This window comes from Lactuca serriola, chromosome 5 (genome assembly GCF_051521515.1).
Source record: "Lactuca serriola cultivar US96UC23 chromosome 5, Lser_US96UC23_V15, whole genome shotgun sequence".
NCBI classification, from domain to species: domain Eukaryota; kingdom Viridiplantae; phylum Streptophyta; class Magnoliopsida; order Asterales; family Asteraceae; genus Lactuca; species Lactuca serriola.
The window spans coordinates 323,409,121-323,428,987 of record NC_136412.1 but is presented as its reverse complement, the minus strand read 5'-3'; the positions used below and the strand labels follow the sequence as shown (position 1 = coordinate 323,428,987).

The 19,867-nt window shown below is 33.5% G+C and overlaps 1 protein-coding gene and 1 long non-coding RNA gene across 4 annotated transcripts in view; both read right to left on the bottom strand.

The window, feature by feature from the left end:
- Positions 1 to 11,053: 11,053 nt before the first annotated feature.
- Positions 11,054 to 14,973, bottom strand: LOC145055112 (OVARIAN TUMOR DOMAIN-containing deubiquitinating enzyme 4-like). 3 transcript variants are annotated; one of them, XM_079003404.1, is made up of 6 exons: positions 14,869 to 14,973; positions 13,761 to 14,335; positions 13,538 to 13,659; positions 13,378 to 13,418; positions 13,124 to 13,222; positions 11,054 to 11,363 (listed from the first exon to the last, which is right to left on the bottom strand). In XM_079003404.1, exons 2-6 carry the CDS (start codon positions 14,302 to 14,304, stop codon positions 11,162 to 11,164), a joined length of 1,008 nt encoding a protein of 335 aa, XP_078859530.1. In that variant the 5' UTR covers positions 14,305 to 14,335; positions 14,869 to 14,973; the 3' UTR covers positions 11,054 to 11,161. The 3 variants fall into 3 exon arrangements, with proteins under 3 accessions (XP_078859530.1, XP_078859529.1, XP_078859531.1); XM_079003403.1 differs by having other exon boundaries at positions 14,740 to 14,879; XM_079003405.1 differs by lacking the exon at positions 14,869 to 14,973 and adding an exon at positions 14,410 to 14,643.
- Positions 14,974 to 19,744: 4,771 nt separating this feature from the next.
- The window catches only part of LOC145055111 (uncharacterized), a 7,585-nt gene continuing 7,462 nt past the window's right edge, over positions 19,745 to 19,867 (bottom strand). Inside the window, exon 2 of the long non-coding RNA XR_013685078.1 lies at positions 19,745 to 19,867. This exon is cut by the window's right edge and continues 63 nt beyond it. This is a non-coding gene — a long non-coding RNA (uncharacterized LOC145055111).

Genomic DNA, 19,867 nt, shown 5'->3' with positions numbered 1-19,867 from the left:
TCAAAACACAAAGTCTAAAACTATAAGATCCATAAAGGCCCATGAATGGCCCAAACCCGAAGCCCAAAGTCCAAAACCCAACCTGGTTGAGTACGTAGGGCGTACTCAACAGTACGCTGCGCGTACTCACTTAATGGTTTGTACGCTGTGCGTACTGGCTTGTACGCCCATCGTACTACCCTCTAGCCTCACTTCTGCCATTAAGCACTTAATGCTTTAAGTCATAAGTCCAAACCATAGATCTGAGTCCCACATAATGTCTAAACCCATAAAGTCACTAACTTGGTGACTTTGCATGCCCCCAATAAGACCAAATAACATTCTACTTTCATGGAAATGGCTCAAACTCCAACATAGATGGTCTTAAACTCTAAAGGTGCCAACTTTATGGACCTTGAACCTCTGGAACACTAAGAGGGGCAACTCAAAGCTCCTGGAATGAAATTAAGACCACTAAATCTCATACTTGGGACCAAAAGGAACAAAAACTCACAAATGGTAGATCTAAGATATGAATGATCAATTTCAAAGATTTATACCTTCATCAAGCTGAGAATGGGTCCCAAAATCCAAATCCATAAGCTTCTCCTTGATTTCCATCTTTGGAATAAGCACCATCTTCTTGAAAATGGGCCAAACACTCCAAAAATGGACTCCATAAGCTCAAAATGCCACCATGAATGGTATATGACGATTTCTAGGGTTTTATAGGGTGGAGGCTGAAGATATTAGGGTTAGGTTATGAGATAAGGAGCTTAAATAGGGTCGAAGACCCTAAAATAGGGTTCTGATCTGACTGGCGTATGCCCAACGTAATTCTGGTACGCCGAACGTATTCCGAAGAACATTCGCGACCATCCTGGTCAGTACGCCCAACGTACTCCAATGTACGCCCAATGTACTTCCTTCTTCACTAGTACGCCCCATGTACTCTTTGTGCACGCCCAGTGTACTCGGCTAAGCCTGAAAACCACAAAACTTCCAAAGGCCATAACTTCTTCGTTATAAGCCCGATTCTGACGATCCTTATATTTGCGGAAAGGTGACGAGAAGCCCTACACTTCTATCAACTTATACCTTCCTTAAGACCTTCCGAACAAAAGTCCATTTTCGAAAAAAATCCTGAACTTCCGCTTTACCGAAATACCCCTAGACTCCAAAACATGAACCGAACACCCGAATCACTTCTAATACATCACCCGCACCCAAAAGGGCCCAGATCTTACCTTTTCAAAAGTCCTAATCCTTATGATGACCGATCTTCAGGACACATCCTTAGACTAAGAATCGATTCGGGACAGGATGTTACAACTTATCTCTTGGTAATACTACAACACTCAACTCCCAATACCAACTCCGCTTTAGGTAACTATATTATAACGTAGTTTGATTCCTTGACACAAAGTATTTTATGTATTATTACACTCTTTCTAATAACACTCTCATTATTTTCATCATGAAATAATAGATATACATCTTAACACATATAAAACCATCTCCGATTCGCATATTGTATATTATCAAATACGGTTCTAACACATATTCCAGGCAATAAGCATATAGCTCACGTATAAGTCTTTAGCACACACACACACACACATATATATATATATATATATATATATATATATATGTATGTATATATATTAATACTTGTACTAAAATTATGTTAATGAAGTGGACTATGCAGTCACTTGATAAAAGTGGATGTCTCAGAATTTGGGCAGAACTTCGCCTTGGTACTTTAGCTTTTACTCTGATGTGAACTAGGTACGAATATCACTAAATCTTAGTCTAGTTTCATATTCTTGGTGAATATAATAATTATAGTCTAGATTCCTCAATAATTCCAATGTCTACATCAAGATCTATCAAGTAAGGAACAACCAAGTAGGATCGTATCGTAGGTAGGGTCCGTTTGGCATATAGAGTATACTGTTTGGAAATCCCACTTTAAACACCTCACTAAATCCAGCCTAGACATCACTCCCGTAAGTAGATCAATCAGCATAATGACTTGGAATTATTGATAAATCATAATTACAGGTTCATAATAACGACTATGACTATAAATAAAAGTTACACTTGAATAAAATAAATGTAGCTTAACTTATAGAGTTTTTAGCGAAAACCGGGAACTAAGCGAGCAGAATCTTGATCTGAAAGCTCTATATCTCAGACACTTCAGGTCTCGCTAAAGTAGCCGGAAACTAGAAAGTATCGGGACTAGAGCGTGGAAGGTATTCCATAGGATTCTGGGAGAAAAGTGTGAGAAAATGAGTTGCATTTCGAAGGTGTATATAGGGTTGGATAGCATGTGCACACTGCGCATCCTGTCTGTACGCGCCCTACACTTAGTCGAGTGGTTGACATGGCTCCATGCAGAGTGTGACATGTAGCGGAAATCTAGTGGAGTGTCAGTATGCGTCGCGCACCTTGTCGACGCACGCACAAATTTTTAGTTACTTCAAAAATTCATATCTTCTTTATACGACATCTGCTTTTGACATTCTTTACATCCACACATAGCTATCGACGAGATCTACTCCTTTCGTTTAGACTTCGTCCGCTAATTCACTCTTTATTTTTAAAGCTATATTTTTAATTGGCTTAGACTGTTAAAGTCCGTATAAACATCATAACTTTTTCATACGATATCCGTTCTCGATTGTCTTTATATTGACCTATATGTATTGACGAGATCTTCAACTCTCGTTTAGATTGTTTTTCCTAACAATCGATTTAGGCGTTCTCTATATGCACAATTTGGTTTTATGATTCCTATGACTCTTGTTTAAATTATTTATCATAAATAATCTTCTATCAAAATATTTGTTTTATCGTCGTGACGAATAATTATCCTATTATTCTTTAATTGTATAGCCCTATCTTGCGGACGTTACAATTATCTTCCCCTTAGGATGATTACGTCCCGAAATCATCTACAAAACAGGGATTGTATAATGACTCCGCACGTTACATTTTCATCCTAGGTAATATCCGTAACTCTTATGTCTTCTCTATTGAGTTTTCTAACTCTTAGACTTCTTGACTACCACTCATCAATTCACTCAAGTAAATCTCATAAGCCTATTAGACTTGTTCATGAGAAAACTCTTTTGATTGATATTTTTTCCTTTATTCTCAAACCAACGATTAAAAGTTTTCATTTCATTTTTTCCTTTAACAAATGAAACATTCAATTTTTTCTGTGAATCAGGATTTGAAAAACATGGACCATCAGGTTTAAATGGTACAATTTTCTTTGGCACATTTGTTGGTTTTGACGAACTCATTTGTAAAAACGAGTGATGTTGTTATTGAAAACGAGTTTGATACCCAAAATGTGACACTTTTTGAAAACTTTTATGATTTTTTGAGAAATTTTTTTGAACACTTCTTTAAACATGATTTTGAATCTTATGTTCCTAAACAAACTTCAATTTTTGAGTAAAACCATTTTGATTTTTGCTTTCAACACTCTCGTTTACACCTTTGTGTAATACTTTTGATGATTCTTTTGAAAAATGAGTTTTAGGTTAATGTGAAAACTTCTTTTGATGAGCTTGTTGTGACTTTTGTTGTGATTGTTTTTGTTTTTGAAAATCTCTTATTTTTTTTCCAATAAGCTTTGTTTTGAGCTTTCTTTTTGGAAAGATCTTCTTTTTTTAAATCATATTTTTCAACATCAATTTTGAAATTTCTAGTCTTCGCTTTTTGATCCTTCAACTCATCTAGTAAAGACTTATCACAACATGTTTTTGACTTCTCTTCGACGACAAATTGGATACCTTTGACAACCCAAACACCGGATTTGTCATTTTTATTATCTTTTGAAGTTGAAAAGTTGTTGATCTTTGATTCAAACCATTTTCTACAACATTTTGATTTGAATAAAAACCCTCATCAATCATTTCAAATTATCTTCTTTCAACAATTCATTCAACTTTGGATCAACATTATCACCAATTCCTTTTGTAACAAAAACTTGATTTGGAAAATCAAAAAACTGTGGATAAAGCAATGAGTTTTGTTCAAGAAAATGTTTTCATTTTTCTTTTAAAATTTTTGTGTATTCCTCTGAATCCTCAAACACTTGTACTTCAACAACTCGAGGAATTTCCTTTTCACTAGAATCATTCTCACAGTCACTGTTATTATTTGTTATTTCTTCGACAATAACAAACTCTTGAGTTTCATCGGTTTTGGTTGTCGAAGATGAATCATTGTTTAACTTCGATTTTGAATCATCATTTTCTTCGTTTTTAGCTAACGAAGTGATTTTAATGACATACAATTTTGAACAATCTACACATTCCTCTTCCTCAATTTCACTGATATTATCAAATCATTTTCAATATTAGCAAAATTTTGTTGAGTACTTTGTGTTGAAGTTTCAGTTTTGTTCAAAATTTTCATTTGTTCGTTTTTAGACAGAGTATCATTTACTATATCTACCAAGTCATCAATATCCAAACAATCATCAATGTTAACAATTCCATAAGCATACAAATCATTTGGTACCTGATCATACTTAGCAACCTTACTCTCACAACCATATGTAATTTCATCGTCACACCCCAAAACCGGTAACGGCGGAATACGTTCTGGGGTGGAGGACGTCATGTACAATATCATAACAATTGCATAATAGTAAAAACAAGCGACAACAACCATTGCATATATATAGTAAATTTAATTACAAACGTGTTCTGTAAAGTTTCATAGACACCAAAAGTTTAACAAAATAAAAGATGGGTCTTGTATGTGCTCCATCTTCTCCAAAAGCTGCACCTGTACCTGTCTATCTTTGACCTAAGGATACAAGTTATTTTGAAAACGAGTATCAGCATTAAGCTGGTGAGTCCATAAGAATTTAGTGTCTTTGTTGTATAAAAGTGTTTTCAAACTTATAGAATAAAAACTGAAATTTATGTTTATAAGTAGTATAAATCCCTAGAAAATCCTATATTTTCCAGAAAAGTACTTTGTAAGTTAAATCCTTTGAGTTGTGTGTAAGCATTATCATTGAAAACCTTCAGTTGTAAAAGTACAGTAATAAATCTCATGTGAGTAACATAGGTGAAGAAAAGTTATGCCTGTTAACAGTAGTAGTGGTGCAAACTTCCATTAGTAATAGATATTTACTTACTTCGGGATGTTAGTTTAGACTTAAGTCTTAGTGTATTATGTTGGATAAAGGTGTAACCCTTCAGGTGACCAGACTGAAGTGATAATAGAGAACTCGATGACCTTCCCGGTCATGCGTAGTGTAGTGATGTAGTGCCACCCCTGAGCCTAGTCGGCTCGGACTGTAGCTAGCAGTCGGGATGTAATAGTGTCTGCCCCGTATAGATCTATACATGTAGTGTTGCCTTCCAACCGGAAAGCCCTGGTCACATGGTGTAAGCGCAATAGAGTGTCTTATAGAGGGATAGTGTGTTATACTCTTGATTCGTGTATTCTTCGGTATTATAGTATAGTAGTCTTTTGTATAGTTCATAGAGTGTTCCCTTATACGTGTATTAACTTGTGTTAATAGCCGTTGTAGTGAGTATAGTAGTAGTAGAGATAACGAGTAGTAGTCTTAGCTATACCTATTATAGCTAACTAGAGTGTATGACTTCCTGCCTTTGAATAACAAAGGTATTGAGTGAGATGAAGACTTTCATATCTAACACAAATATATATGATATATAACTAAGAAATCAATGACAGTCGGACGGATAACAGATACCCTAAGACCACATCAAACAAGAACAGGAAATAAGGCGAGCTATCGGTCCTAAGTCCTTCAAGCCTTACTTATATAAATATATTAGTGTAGATATATTTTAAAAAGAAAAGTAATTTAAACACAGTTTTAAAAGCAGCTTAATAACAATTTAATCTTAAAAATGCATTTGCTAATCAATTAAAACAGTTTTATTGGAAAACAGCTAAAAGTGTAGGAAAATCCCTTTTTAACGATAATTTGCGAATCACATATGATTTAATGATAAAAACTTGTAGAATTTATACTTGTATCCCCCCCCCCCCTAAAACATGTAAAAACATTTAAAAGGTTCATTAAGGGGTATGAACTCACCTGAAATGAGTAGATCGGTGGAAGTGTCGGATGCGCGTTTGGTGTCAAGTAGAGACTTGTACACCCTTTATGACCCTAGAAACATATGAAGACATATGTTTACAAGTAATTAGTGATTTAGAATCTAATTATACACATATAGTCATCCTGATGTGATTAAAGGTCTTATGGTTGAGTGCTAGAAGGCTAAAGGGTTGCAAGGAAAGAGTATAAGACCTCACCATGGAGTTTACTCTTCTAAAACTCACCTTAAGTGAGTTTACGGTTAGGGGACCTCATCCCCATGAGTTTACGGCCGTAAACTCATGGGAGGAGTGTAAGTGAGTAGTTTCAAGCTTTTGGTGGTTCTAGAAGTGGTTCTAAGGTATTATACAAGGTTATAGGGGTGTTTAAGGTCAAAGGAGGGTACTTCCTTGGAGTTTACGGTCCAAGGACCACTCCTTGGGAGTTTACGGACGTAAACCCCATGGTTTACGGTAGTAAACTCTTATACACCTCCAATCTTTGATTCCAAGGTTCTAGGCTCAATCCTAGCATGTTCTAGTGAGGGTATAAGGCTCTTTAGGGGACTTAAACTCTTATTTGGCATGTTTTAGGGGAGTTTACGGTCTAAGCATATGCTTGGGTCGTAAACTCTAGTTTACCCCTCAATTGTTGATGTTTAGGTGTTCCAAGTCCGAAATAGCAAGTCCCTAAGCCATATTTTAAGCCTAAATGTGATTTGGAAGTGTTTTGGGCTTGGTTTGCAAGGCTAGAGGGTGTTTACGGTCTAAGCATGTGCTTGGACCGTAAACCCTCTTTCAAGCCCCAAAAATTGATGATTCAAGGTCCAAACACTTCTAGGTTAAGTCCAAAGCTAGTTTCTAGGCTTAAGGGGAAGAAATTTGGCACTTTTGGCAACATTTTAGGTGTTTACGGCCTAAGAAGGTTCTTAGGCCGTAAACTCCTCCTTTACAGCCTTCTAACATGATTTTCAAGCTAAAACACAAATCAAAGGTGCCTAGAACAAGTTAGGGTAAGAGAACTTACGTTTTGGAGGCGAAAACTTGCGGTTTTTGGATGAAATCGGGCTTAAGGAGAGAGAGTAGAGGGAGAAGGTGGGTCTAGTGTGGTAAAAGGTTTCTATGGAGTATTCACTCTCCTTTATATAAGGCTTGCGTGTTGTACCCGGTATACGACTACCCGATACTTATGCTTAACGAGGTTTAAGCTTTTTACCCGGTTAAATAGTCATAATAAAAATAATTTTTTCCAATTAAATGGAAATGATATTTTACGTGTTTTTATTTATCTTGTCACAATGAAATATAAATAAATAAAACATTTATTTATTTGCCGACCCCAAATTAACGGAAATTTTATAAAATAGAATATTCCATTAACGGAAACGGGGCATAATAACGGAATAAACTTTGGGTTGTCACATTCATCAACTAATTATCGCTTAAATTTAATGAAAGGAAGTATTTTACGATGTTATTCTCTACAAATATTCGATGAATGATAAGAAGAGTAAGCTTCCCATACAATCGTTTTGCTATATTACAATATATGTTTCATTGTTTTACAAGCAAACTATTGTCCATTCTAAGGGAATCTCTATCAATCATAATATTTGTAATTTTCAAATCTAAGCTCTCAATCCTAGCCTTTTTCTCTTCCAACTTATTCCTGGCCTCATAAAGCAATTTTTTATTTTTCTCCAACTCACTACTCATAGAAATTAGTGTGTCGTTCAAATAAGAACAGGTATCATCAAAATCAAATAGAACAATATTGTAAGAATTTAAAGGAATATTAAGAGAGATAAGGAGATCATGTACCTTCTCAGTAATAAGAGACTTCAAAGTGGTTGAAACAATGCATTTTCCTTCAATCAACTCTTCTTCTTTTTCTTCACTTTCATCCACAAACTCTTTCAACAGTCTCTTCTCCTCTGAATGATCGCCATAGTGCTTGGCAAACATAACACCATGCGTCAGATGATGCATTTCCTCATCTTATGAAACAGATAACCAAATCTCGTAAGTGTCATCTTCAACTTTGCTCGAAGCTCTTCGATTTTCATCACATAGTAAGCTTCATCTTTCACCTTCTCCTTATTTTCCTCTTGCTTCTTTAGCATACAATCCCTTGCAAGATGATTCTTTCCATTGTAGTAGTTACAGTCGTAACCATAATCTCCTGTTAACTTCTTCTCATCTTTCGTTTATTCCTTCTTCTCTTCCACCCTCTCAACACTCTTTTATGGAACACTGGAACTCACAGATGACTTCTTAAAAGAGCTATTTTTGAAATTTCCACCAATAGGCTTCTTGTAAAATTTATTGACACTATTATTCAAATAAGAGGCCACAACTTCATCATAAGAATTCATCAACATGCCTTCTTCATTATCTTCTGCTTCACCATCATAACACACCTCTTTACCAGTAGTTTTTGAGACCAATGCCAAGGGACCTCCAAAATTCATTATGTTTGTCTCTTCTGCAATCTCTTCCACTTCAGACTCATGAGCTTTAAGAATATTGTAGAGATTCGACAATGAGTAAATGTCGAAGCTCTCTTGCGTCTTAATCATTAAACAGATGTTCTTCCACTCCTTCAAGCCAAGAATGAAAGTAATGTTGAACTCTAGAGAAGTACGAACAACATTATACCTCGTGCACGTGAAAATCATATCATTGAACTGATCATAGTACGCTTCGATAGATTCATTTTCCTTCTTCTTGAAGTTAGCTAACTCAGATAAGCATGAGTCACCGAGCTTTTTTTTGTTCTCTCATTTCCCTGGAATTTTTCTTTGAGTGTGTTCCAGATCTCTTATGCAGTCTTGCAACCACATATGTAGTTATACACAATCAGTGGTAAGGCTCCACAGAACTCTCAAATGCACCTTTTGTCGTTGGCTTTTTTTCTTATTACCCAAAGAAATCATATCTTCATTTTCACTGGTTGTTCCTACTGCTTGAACACGATCAGGACGATATGGACCCTTGTCAATCGATCTCCACAATCATCATCGATTCCATTGAGACAATCTTCCATACAATCAACCCACTAATAATAGTATTCAAGAAGCAGCATAGGAATCTTCGTGAATGAACCAAGAAGATTAGTGAAATTCATCATGGTATTCACATCCAAATTGCCATTGAATCGATTTGAAAAGATGAAAAACTTGAAAAGAATGAAATTAGATATAAACGATTGATTAACGATTATAGAATCGCTAAATCACAGAGATCAATCGAAGAATTACGTTTTCACTTGCGGAAAAACTGAATCAGAGCAAATGATTCAATTAAATGAAAACGAGAATGAGATTCTTCAATCGATTTGTCAATTCCTGCTCTGATACTAATTGAGCTTTTTAAGGAGGTGTGCTTCTAACTTGAGTTTTTTGCGTACTAAAGACCTTTTATAGTTTAGCATATGACGACACCTCCTTAATAAGTTTAACCAATGAGATTTATTTTAACTTGAGATAAAAGTTCCCACATGTCCTCCATTTTTTGTCCATATTTCACAGAGGAAAGATGTCGGTTTCTCTTAGAGCCGAGGGGTATGGCGCAACATTATCATCCACATCATGCTCCCAGTCTTATTTTCTCAAGTGATACCATACCCAAAGATCAAGAACACATTCCACATCCGTCCGATGTATCATCATTATCCACATGCATTAGGGGAAGTTACAGCTTAATCATGTTCCACCATTGAATTGTCACCACATAAGGTGTGTTCTTTTCTACAGAACGATTGAATATATAAGATGAATAACAATTATATACTTGTGGGAAAGATACTAAGGGCCCTACTTTTATCACTACAATACTTGACAATATTAACTTTTGTATGTTTAAATACACATTTGTCATGAGAATCACTGTTATATATAGGCACCACAATCAAATGTTACCTTGTAACATGTTTACGGAGCAAATGCAGTGTTATATATAGGCACCACAATCAAATGTTACCTTGTAACATGTTTACAGAGCAAATTGCATAGCTTTTGGACTCGAATCAACCATGACACACAACATTCATGCATTGTTCCTTGACATAATTTGAGTTGCAACAATCTTGGAAGAGCCAGTGCTGTCAGTCGCCACATATATGATGTGGCATCATCATATAGAGATATCTAAGCACAATGTTGATTGAGCACTTGTTCTTGTCTCTCATCTTCAAGTTTTAACTAATCCATAATATTTCAATGCACTGATTCTAATTTGTTGTTGGATTGGTTCCATGATAACATGCTCAGATTTCAGAAACATATAATAACAATTTGCATGTTATTAACATTATGAAATGCTCGCTCAGAACATGATATAAAGCAACATTCATTTAATCACACATATGCAAGCTGATTATTGCATCAATTTCAGTTTATATTATTTCTATGAGTAGTATTGGCTTGTGTATCTTTTGGTTATAACCAATCAAATAAGCAAAAAAGAACACTTGTAGTTAAAGCCTAAAAGTAAAAGGACTCCAATGAACGACATATACTTATCTATAATGTACTTCACTACAACAGTCTTCTAGATCGTTTTCTTAAAATATAATTTAACAATCATATAATATTTGATACCATGCATCATCCCACAATGATTTAATAACATTGACGAACACATTGGCATATAATTGAATAGCTAAATAAATGGTGCTTGATGAGTGATCAAATCACAAACAGTGACAATGTTATCTTTTTTTAGGTGAGGTGGCAACTCATTATAAAAGGAATGTGTATTATTACAATATTACTATTATAATATTATATCATCATATGTTGTTACTGTTAAGTGTGTTAGCAACTGAAATGACCATTCAGAGAGAGAACGTTAGTGGAGAACGCAATACATACTCAAATTATTGCTTCATGATATGTCTAAAGAAAAAAGATCAACAGTTCCTCATTACTCTTTCTTTCTGTATTATTTACTAGACTAGATAGAATTTCAACAAGCTTAGTAGATAATAATAAACAAACAAATAAATAATCAGTAAATATTAAACCTATTTCTTTTTATGGTTATTGATGTTACAGTTAGAATAATAATTTTACAGCCTGGATCGGGAATCCTTTTTAGCAGGAGGGGTGGGGATATGCAAAGCATCATAATGACCAAAACCATGGTACAACACTCTGATTGGATTTGGATCATCTTTTTTATTACTACCACTCTTGTATTCATCACCATATTCTGCGATACATATCAGACCACCTGAATCTGCATCACTCATATACACCCAAATTGGCATCCTGCATTTGCAATTTCATATATCATCCATCATTTATACAACTAAAAAAATCTATACAATTTATAATATAAACCCAAACTCACCAAAAAGTAAGATTCGCAATCTAATTAACAATATTAATTATTAAGAGACTTAGGCACGTAAAAGTAATTAAGCATAAAGAATGATTATGGTTAGTAGAATTATATAAGTTGTCATGGAGTGTGATACCTTGGAAAAAGACAAGGGCAAAATGTTCAATCGGATAAATTCAACATTTAGGCTGTTTGTTAACTTTAACGACCACCAGGGACTAAAAATGTTCAGATACAATGAATTAGGGATCAAAAAAGAGAAAATATTCCTTTTTGGACCAAATCCAGACAAATCTCTACAGCACAAGGAAGAAGGAAGAAAAACGTAATTTACTTTATGGATAATGACTTATATGGGTAATATGCCTTTCGATTTGTATCACAGCATCCTATGTGGAATAACCATTAATGAGATGTTCAGGGTTGTTGATGCTTATGGCCACCGTGACCACGACAGCTTGGTTGCTTAGGTCTTGTATTATGAACGTCGTAACTTTTTTATACGATCTTTATACCCACATGTTCGTATTTGAGTCTACTACAATTTTCGTTTAGATTACTCCTGTTAAAAAATAATATATTTTTACTTACGATCTTTATATACATGCATAACGTTTTTTTATAAAATGGTAAGTAAAACTATATTACTTTTTAACAGGGGTAATCTAAACAAAAATTGTAGTAGACTCGAATACAAACGTGTGAATATAAATATCGTTAAAATCCGAGATCGTATAAAAAATTTACGACGTTCAGAACGCAAGGCCTAAGCAACCAAACAGTCGAGGCCGCGGTAGCCATAAACATCAATAGCCTCGAACACCTCATTAATGATTGTCCCATGTAGAAGGCCGTGAGAAAAAACTTAAAGAAACTGGTCATAAGTACTGAATGTGTACAAAAACAACAAGGATTTATTTTGCAACAAAAAAAATATATTAAAGATTAAATGTGCAAAAAAATATTAAGGACAAAATGGTAGAAAAATGAGAAATATATTTACCCTATTAAATCTTTTTTTCCGGAATTATATGTAGCCGGTTATACGGACCGAATGTGTACAGTTTAAACAAGTTGAAGGGGTAAATGTGGACGAAAAAGAACTCAATGACCAAATGTGTACAAATCGAAAAGTATATTATTACCCTTTTATGTCATTCTCCCTTTATTTTATATGATGATTTACCATGGAAATAGGCTATGACTAATGACATTAAGTCCAGGTGTCTAAATGATCTTTACAATGACAAAAGTTTGTTTCATCAACAAACAAACAAATCTTGCTCTTTACTTATTCAAACACTAACAACACAAAACTTACAATGTACTAGGTTTAAACTAGTATTTTCATTAGATCACTTTTTGATTATCAAACTTTAACCATCAATTAATGTAACCTGGAAAATTACTGCTTCCTTGTCTTTTCTTGCTCTTCTTAAACTGCTATTAATACGTTTACAGTTTAGTTTACTTTACTTCACTTCCTACCTCTCTTAAAAGAAAACTAATTTCAACATTACTTTTGCATCAACACACTAGCATACATACCAGTATCACCACACATGCATCTTCAATACATAACAGCATATTAGAACCTTATATGAATGAAAACACCAATATCCTTGTAACAATCCCCCATTGTGTGTATATGTGTGTGTGTGTGAGAGAGAGAGAGAGAAGGATTTACTTGAGAACATGAGAAGCCATGAGTAATTCAGGTTCGCCTCCCCATACATGTGTCTTTCTCATTTGTGACACATATGAATCAAAGTTGCCTTCAATAAACCTAAATGAAATCAGAATTCAGAAAGCCCCCTCCATATCAGAACTAGTCAGAAATATATATATATATATATATATATATATATATATATATATATATATATATATATATATATATATATAATTGTGAAGGTACAAGAGAAATCCCACACATCTCACCATTCAGTTTCTTCCCGTCTTTTAACAAATTCATCTGCCACCTATAAAAGTACCACATCAAAAATATATATATATCAATACAGAGCAAAACAATAAATAAATAAATAACGATTTTCAAATCAAAATTCTTAGAAGTAGTATATGAATAACATATACATACCCTGGCACGTAATTCATCAGCCAACTCTCTTTGCATTCTCTCACTGGGAGCAGGCTTCCCTGATCGTATACATGCTCCATGTGCAACAGCCCGAAACAAACATCTCCCATCTCCCGGTATTCCTGTACACAGTCAAATGCACACCAAACACAGTACAACCTGTTGTGTCAAGTCCTGTCTTGTCATAAGTCATAACAAATGGATGTACTACAACTTAGCTCACCTATAACAGAATAATCGGTATGAACTTGCTTTCCATGTGAAAAGTTAGTATTTGATGAACTACAGTCGTCTTCTTCCTTCTTCTCTTCTGCTTCAGCATATGATGGCTCAGAACTTGAACTGCAAACAGCTAATCCCATTGCAACCCCAGCTGATGCACATCCTTGTGTCCAAGATCCAGGTACCAAACTCCATTTCATTCTAGAGATGATTCCTTGTTTTGGAAATAAAAGCCTAAAGTTCATACTGCGGGACCCAAGTGAAAGATCAAATCGTGTCTTTTGTGTCCCACTTCTGGATCGCATAGCAGTTTTGATGCTTAACAACTGCCAGTTGTTGTTGTTGTTGCTGTTGTTGTTGCTCCTAGGGTTTGCAGTAAGAGAGTGGCGGGAGTTTGTCTTCACGACATGATTTGGTTTCACACATCCAAGTGAGAGATGAAAACAGCATGAACTTGATGCAGATTGAGGCATCACACTGTTGATGGGCCCACTTGGATGGACGAAGGGTTTCACACAGGTTTTAATGGTGGAACGACCAATCATGGTGTCATGACTCCAGTTTCAACCTGAATCGCTGTACAAGGAAATCAATTGGATGATATCTAAATGCATAAATTCCAATATTCATCGATTTCAGATAGAACAAACCAGCAGAATCAGAATAAAACAGCATAAAGTAGAAGCAGCAATGGTGGATGTTGATGCTTCGATTCTATTTCAGGGCATATATTCAAACCAAGACAAATTAGTGGTGGTAGGATCCGCAGGCGATAACGGTTTAATCCGAAAATCTTATGGCTCATAAAGTAAGTCGTCAAATTCGTTTAATATTAAATCTATGAAAAAATTGGTAATTCGGATTTTTTACGACCAAAAAACAAACAGATAACTTCAGCACACTTTCATAAGATGAAAACATCTACAGTGAAAGAGAAATGTAGAGGCGTATAAATACGAGGAAATTGCAAAGGAACATACCTGTTGAACAACGGAAACTGAATTTATTATTGGTAAAGAGGAAACCCTAATAAGGAATTGGTTTGAAATTGGAGAGATGGAATCAAAGAAGGAGAAAAAATGTGGGTTAAGGAAAGAATGGAATCGAACCTGATAACATCTCATCTTGCTGGAACTCTCTTGAAGCTTCTTCTCTTTCAACACCTTCATGATTATCAAACCCCTAATTTCTCGATTTAAAAATAAATGCAAAAGAAATTAAATTACCTGACAATTACCTCATACTTTTTATTCTTATAACTATTCCTACCTATTAACAAATCACCATTCAAATTAATTTTATTTGATATATTAAAAATTAATTTTATTTGATATATTCTTAATATAGTCTTAATGAATTAATTAAAAAAATATGAAATGATAACACTTGAAATAATTTTATTGGATAGGAACATTTGTAGACATAAAAAATAAGAAGCAATTTAATTTCTCTAAATGCAATATCAAATACTAGTTAAAAATTAAAATTTGTAGTTTGCTAAGGAATGGGATTTGGGGTGTTGGGTTTATTTAAGGAGGTTATTAGCATGTTGGGTTTATTTAAAAAGATTATTAAGGGTTTCATCTAGTTATAAGTTAAAAAAATATTTGGATAAAAATAATTTAATGTGGTGAGAAACCGTTAATAAATCATTTTTCATAAACTATCTCACTCTAAATTATTAGTTTATAAGCTAATAAGCTATGAAGCTAGAATAATCGCGAGAAGTTACGTCATTTTTATATGCGATATGTATCAAGAAAATATGGATGAAAAATAAATAGGTATATATCACCACAGTTATATGAAGCAATTTCAGCAGATAGCAAAGCTAGGAATGAGTAATAGTATGTATAAATGAGTAAATACTACACGCAAATGAAAGTTTCAAGGGTTTATGGCTCCTCATCCATTTCATCCTATCACTACTCGATCTTGTGATAATACTCAATGGCCCAAAAACATTTGACAACCATTTCATCTATCGAGCACTATCGAGCACTAGGAGGTTATATTAGTATGTTAGTATATTACATAGTTGATTCCAAAAAGTCATTCTCATGTCATCCAATAACTTGTTTCTTTGCAAGTTTACTTTTTAGATGACAAACATGGTAAAAACAACACAATATTTGGACAATATTTTTTGAAATTTTCTTACAATCATTCATCAAGTATAATCTTATCATATGTATAGAAAAAAATGTGAAACCATCATCCTATCATTATGGAGAAAACATTATGGTTTATTTATTCTTCAAACACAACATGTAATCCCTCTATTGCAATGATGAAAAAAAATAAGCTAAAGGTCCATCCCTCTGTTGCAATGATGAAAAAAGGAGCTAAAGGGCATCTATAGCGTAGCCCACTTTTAAAAGGAAAATCATTTGTATGATACATAATCACTAATATTGAGCCCAAGGTGAAGGATAAGTACGCTCGTATTCATCCTCTCTATTCATCACCAAAACCCATCTCCTGCAAAACCTTATCTAAGTAAAATACCAACGTAGAGAGACATAAACAATTTCAAAATCAATTTTAAACACCCTAAATTTGTTTTTCCTTATACAAACCTATTATTTCATTAAACACCAAATGCCATATAAAATATGACGACCTTTCATGAAAGTCGACTACTCCATGTTAATAGTATCACCCACAAGAAGACATAAGTTGTTAACCAGCACTTTACCAATTATATTGTATTGACAACTTGTTATAGTAATATAGTGGTAACCTTTAACCACTTTAGGATCGCTAATATTATGAATTAGAATAATAAATGATGGATTGCACCTTCTCAAAATGATAATCAACTCATGAAGTTGTTACACCAAGTTTACCACCTCAGTTTCCATTACATACCAAAATCGCTTTATGAATTTAAACGTAACCCACCAAGACTAGATTTTATCATTGCCATAATCCCAAATAACCTTTTTCTCGAATGTCAACTTGGACTTAATAACAGTCAGATTCTCCGCATAAATTCTTTTGAACAAATTGATTTGGTGGGTTGGTCGTACCTTGTCAACCAGACCAAATTTATTTGAAAAGTTAGTGTAGAATTTGGTTTCTACATTACGACCACCAACAAACATAAACAAATGATAATAAAAAATTCAAAAAATAAGTTAACTGCAACGTATCAAATATAACCATCGTAATTTACTTATAACCAACTTAAGTCTACAGAATTCAAATATATCGTAACAAATTCTTAAATCAAATAAGGTTATTTTTTATATAAAAAATGACTTGAGCTTTTATATATATATATATATATATATATATATATATATATATATATATATATATATATATATATATATATATATATATATAACAATTCATTTGAGACGAAAATAATTTTATGAGACCATGAGACTGTGAAACCAATTTTTTTTAGTGAAATATTCTAATATTCTATTGTTCATAAAAATAGAATATGCAATATATTTTAAAATTATATGTTTTAGAATATTTCAATGTAAAATATGTTAAAATTATTGGTTTAGATTATTAGAATATTACACATATTTAATTTTTATAAATACTAGAATATTAGAATATTTCACTAGAAAAAACTGGTTTTGTGTATCACAAGATTAGGTCGTCTCACATGAACCTAATATATATATATATATATATATATATATATATATATATATATATATATATATATATATATATATATATATATATTCTTAATAAAAGCCTCTCTTAGAAGCCACATGTCCATTTTTTAGACCATCCTTCTGCCACATGTCCTCTTAATGTTAACCCATTTTTTATTTTCCCGCTTAAGGTTTTTCTTTTCAATCGTTTTCTATTCTTCTTGATTAATACGGATCCCATAAAATTAGGAATTTATTTCCGGTAGTTTCTTATTCTTCATGATTGGTATGGATCTCATGAAATCAGGAATAATCTTCGCCCCTTATTCCATATAGTGTGTCTTCCTTCTTTTTTCACATCTCTACTTCATATTCTACACTTTACTCTTTTCACCAGAAAACCCTTAGATGGACAACATCCAATGATTGCTCTTCATCAAAAGGTAGTCATCATGTTTCCTTCAACGATTTTATGTAAGTTTTCTTATCGTGATTCTACCTGGTTACGACCTCCTGTTTTTCTTGGTCTTTAATTAGACAAGACATCCTGCATCTTTCACTTAATTATCCATCTGATTTCCTTGGGTTCAAGTATAAGATGTTTAAAAATATATATTGATTAGGTCAACTTGTCAAATCTCCTTTGGATTTGGGTATCAGATGATTAGACTGCTCTTGATCTTAATTTTCAGAATCCTCAGTTTTATTGGAATGTTACTGCATCTTATCACTTTTAGATATTGTACCTTTTCTTAGATGATTCAAGCCAAAATGATTTATTATGAAGAAATCTTGGTGTTGATTGTTGCTAAATCTAATTTAGGTATTGATGATGCTTATTCATTCGCCCATATCTCAATAAGTAAATAGTACATTTATGGTTATCATATATTATGTAGTCTTCTTTCTTGATGCTGGGGGTATTCTCTTTCATCCCATCACTGATTTGTGGTGGAGTACAGATTATTCCCAAAAAATCATTAGCTTATTTGTTTTATGGTAGATTGTGTTTTATTAGTTGCTTTTATAAACATAGATAATGGATGTTTTTGTTTTTTTAATTCTTGATTGGTTTTTTGGGTCTTTAAGTTGGTTATCTTGATACTCTTTGCAAAACCATGATTAATGGCTATGATTTTTATAGTCTTAATGTTATTTTATTTTTCCAACAGTATAATATAAGGGTTATAACCTAGTTTATCTATAATAACACTCTAATTATATGTCGATATACCCACGCATTAAAAACTTATAAAATGAGTTTGAAAAAAGTAGGCTAAGGGTCTGTTTGATTTCCTTTCTAATTGGGTCTAAGGGTGGACTGGGACCAAAAAACTCAATTGGAATGTTTGACACATCTTCAAAAAGGTTGGACTCGGTCGAAAACCTAGACTCGGTCCAAAGAAATGTATTGATTCAGTCCCTTATTCTAGAGTGAAGGACCAGGACAAATCGGCTCCAAAATAACCAATTCCCGTTATGACCTAAACAATCGTCTACACAAAAGCACAGATCGGAAGAAGAAAGTGATTTCATAGCCGTCATATTCCTCCACAGCCTCCATCCTCTTCCTCTGTCGGTTTCCTCCGATCACACAACCTCCGACCATCCTTCCTCCAACTCAGGTGTGACCTGCTCTTTCTCCTGCATTTTTTTTGATTGATTACCTTAATTGTTTCCTAGATAAGATGTTCTTCAACAACGTTTTTGAATTAATCATGTTTATGTTCTTACTAAATTCCAGAACTTTTTTTTTCCTGTTTAATGAAGATTATGATGCTTCTTGCACCATTATGATTTTCGTTTCTATAAGAGGATCTTACTTTGTAATATCAATTACACATATTAAAATAACCTTTTGTTTTCATTTTTATTAGCGTCGCCATATTGAAGGTTCTATTTCTATGCACCAGAAGGCACATGTGGATACTACTAGATGTGTGAAAAGGAAATTATGACTTAACATATGCCAAATCAATTTTTAGAGTGTCACAAAAAGCATTCCTTTCATCTTTCATACAATAAAAAAGGATTAACCAACGGAAAGAATCCACCAAAGAGAAAATCCACTAAAGGGGAAAGAAGCTTATCTAGAGGCATGAAGATCAATGGCTCACATTATGAATCTGTTTATGGATCTCATGATGAATTAAAAACAAATTATGCATCCACTGTGACAAATGGTTAGGAATATGATATTGATGTACTAGATTTATTTATAGAATGCATTCGGGTATCATTTTAGATTTTAGGTGGTTTTGTATGTTTTTGTTTTTATTTTTGTGTTATTTTACTATAAAATTGTAATATCCCAAAAATACGAGCCAAAAGTTTCATTTTTAAAACATATTCTTAGCGAACCTTAGAAATAAAACGTTCACTGATCATATCATTTCATAAAAGTTATCGCATGTCTTGAAAAACATTTTATAAAAACATAATAAAGTCAGAGTACAAATTCCCAGGAGGATCTCATAATGCGGAA

Bases quoted from the DNA above. Each gene is read 5' to 3' on its own strand.
- LOC145055112 (XM_079003404.1), bottom strand. From the start codon at position 14,304: ATGATTGGTCGTTCCACCATTAAAACCTGTGTGAAACCCTTCGTCCAT. The intron at 13,419-13,537 runs GTATGTATATGT...GTACTTTTATAG, and splicing joins CTGATGAATTACGTGCCAGG to GTGGCAGATGAATTTGTTAA. The intron at 13,223-13,377 runs GTGAGATGTGTG...GATTTCATTTAG, and splicing joins AGACGGGAAGAAACTGAATG to GTTTATTGAAGGCAACTTTG.